Source organism: Priapulus caudatus, unplaced genomic scaffold (genome assembly GCF_000485595.1).
Source record: "Priapulus caudatus unplaced genomic scaffold, Priapulus_caudatus-5.0.1 Scaffold511, whole genome shotgun sequence".
In the NCBI taxonomy this organism is placed as follows: Eukaryota; Metazoa; Priapulida; class Priapulimorpha; order Priapulimorphida; family Priapulidae; genus Priapulus; species Priapulus caudatus.
Window position 1 is genome coordinate 204,786 of NW_014577572.1, and position 2,717 is coordinate 207,502.

A 2,717-nucleotide genomic window follows, 5' to 3' on the forward strand; every position below is an offset into this window, starting at 1 on the left:
GGCGCGCTGAGCCCCAGGGCTGCGTGCGTGCCGGGCGTCGCCATGACTGTGTGACGCTTGTCTAACGTGGTTTATGATGCAGGTTGGTAATGTCGCCTTGGGGCGGGCTCTTCGGCATCGTCTTCTCCCGTAGCGCGGGGCCCTAGTTTTCTTGTCCGCCCGCTCCCGGTCCTCCTGTCGCTTACGTACCACTTCCCCTGTTTTCCTGGTCTCTGCTGTGTGTATATTCCTAAGAAGGCAGCTAATCTTGCCACCGGTCGGTGATGCCGGCGCCGTTTTTGTCAGTATCTGTAATCCGAATTCGCTGGTAACTTCCTTTGGCCGCGCTTGTAGTGGTCTGATGTGTGTCCCGGCGGACCGTACCCCACCTTCTTTGATTCTGACACTCCCACCATGCGTTTGGTCCTGGATAGCGGCGGAAGTGCGTGTCTACGGCGCGATGTAGGCTACTTTGGAGCCGTAGAGTGGGGTACCGATCTCCCTTGGCGCCGCTCTGATAGGATGGACATGCTATTCCTATGGTAACGGGCTGAGCTCGTTGAAAAATCTATGCCCACCTGATTTCGCAGGCAACGGGAAGGTCTACGGCCCTAAAATATATAATCTTTTGGCAGTGTGCTGCTACGACGCCAAAACCCGGAGGGATGTTTACCCGTCCGAGGGCACCCCCTAAAAGCGACTTGTGTTTACTCCGCAGAGGCTGCTTCACCCGCCTGACTGACTGTAATTTCGGACACTGCTCGTTGTTCGGAGCCGACGTGAGCCGCCTCTCTACGTTGCATTAGGTAACCCTCTCCAAAACACTGTCTCCGTGAATTAATGAAACATTCTGCCGCCGCTGCTCCGACAAGAGCGATTAGTTTTTTGGCCCGCCACCCGAACATCACAACACTGGCGCGACACGAAGGTGTGCGACCGTATCTGACCCGCCCCCTAACCTTCTGTTGCGGTCTATCGGGCGCGGTGCGTTTTCCCGACTGGTAATACTACCGACAATTTCTGCTGCAAAATGCCCCTCTCTTATGCCACAAACGGAAACACTAAACCTTATCTGATTGGCGGTCTCCGGTCGTAGCGATTGTCTTGCCTAGCGGCGGCGAGCAGTGTGTGTAATAGCCCGAGTCGTTAGCTGGCCTACCGCGGTTGGGTTAGTATTCTTCCGGCCCGTGGCGGGGTGTCTGTGCTTGCGTTTGTTGTGCGCGTGTTTGGCGGCGTGCTTTCTTTGTCTTTCTCGCTCTTGTGTTGCTGCATATTGTTTTGCAGTGCTTAGCCACCAAGCTGCCTCATTTCGCCTACGCCGGGAGCTTGTTGATGCCAAATGTACTCTAGCCGTTCGGCTGCTTCTAACTAGATCCACTTCCATAGGCTTCCCATAGTTAACAATTCCTGTAGCGTTGCCCAGCCGTTATCATCCCTGTAGCGTGCCCTCCCTTGTTTACGTATTGGCATTGCGATCCTTGTTCTACTACCGCTTTGCCTGTCGGCCAGTCTCGAGTGCCTTTGTAGTGTGCGTGGCGTCGCCGTTTCATTCAATGTGTTTGTGTCGATATACTGCTTAACCCCTGCTCGAAAAAATTTCCTGCACGCGTCAGGCTGTTTCTGCCGTGATTTCGTGTTGCAATCTGGCTCTCGTGGAATTGCTTAGGGTGTGCCACCTGTCGATAACGATCCGCGTCAATCTCGGATAGGACTCTCCCCTCTTCTCTGGTTTAAAACTTTTTTTAAAGCGTTTTTTTTTTAGCCGAAGAGTGAGCGACACTTTAGGGTCCTTATAGCGATGTCTTGTAAAGCTGCGTACACGCGCCTCGCGCACGTAATCGTTTTTTTCTTTCAAGAGGTGTATCTTATTAACAAACGGCGAGTATATTCGGACGCTTTCTTGCGCCATCCCAAAGGTGCTTATCTGCCTTAAATTTCTGAATTCGTTTCCGTTAAATTTAAACTCTAAATTGCGCCCATGTCTAATTTGATCAAATCGCCATTCCTGGAACTTGTGGCCCCCCAACAATAAGCTCATTCCCCAATAAAATTTTAGTTAATACTTCTGCCGGACTTCTGCTACCCTTAAACCCTCGCTAAAATCGTTCCGCTACATTTTTCCATAGACAGGCTTAAGGCCCTCCGTACAATACCCGCGTTTAGCTGATTCAATCGTAGCTTCGTTCATCGCGGTCGGAACAATGGGTAAATGCCGTTAAAACGGTTTAAATGCTTTAAATTATGCGCCTAGGGGTTATGAGAGACGATGGTAACAATACCGCACACACATGTGACACAATGTAAAACGACAATTAACGTCTCCACTTACCCGGACAAGTGAGTGCTGACAGTGAGTTCTTACGGCCACGTTCGATCGCAGTTAGCTGGATGCCGACTTTGCGTTGGGAGCTCCAAGGTGTCGCAAAGGCGGGAGCGAAGATTCTTTGGTCGACGCGTGCCAAATGTAGAGTCGAGATGTTACGCTTGTAGATAGTAGACGTACGGAGTGGTGTAAACGTAGTAAATTTGCTGAGCTTCTATTCTAAACACGACGGAATAGTGACGGTGTACACGTGCCAACTTCGTAGGCCGGGTGTTCTCTCTTTCGAACTCCTCTCAAACTTCTTCCCTTTTATCTCTCTCTCCTCGAGCCTCCGCCACCGCGTTCGAGGCGTCGAACCCGCTGTTCCGTGCTCGGTCACGCCTGTCATTATGGTTCTCCCTTACGACATCTGAGC

The 2,717-nt window shown here is 51.6% G+C and overlaps 1 protein-coding gene across 1 annotated transcript in view; it reads left to right on the forward strand.

Annotated features, from left to right (window-relative positions):
* Positions 1 to 1,688, forward strand: part of LOC106811169 (protein trapped in endoderm-1-like) — a 7,081-nt gene extending 5,393 nt beyond the window's left edge. Inside the window, exon 2 of the mRNA XM_014814713.1 lies at positions 1,646 to 1,688. Within this exon, the coding sequence (XP_014670199.1) occupies positions 1,646 to 1,688 (43 nt within the window). The remainder of the gene's footprint in view (positions 1 to 1,645) is intronic.
* Positions 1,689 to 2,717: the final 1,029 nt, after the last annotated feature.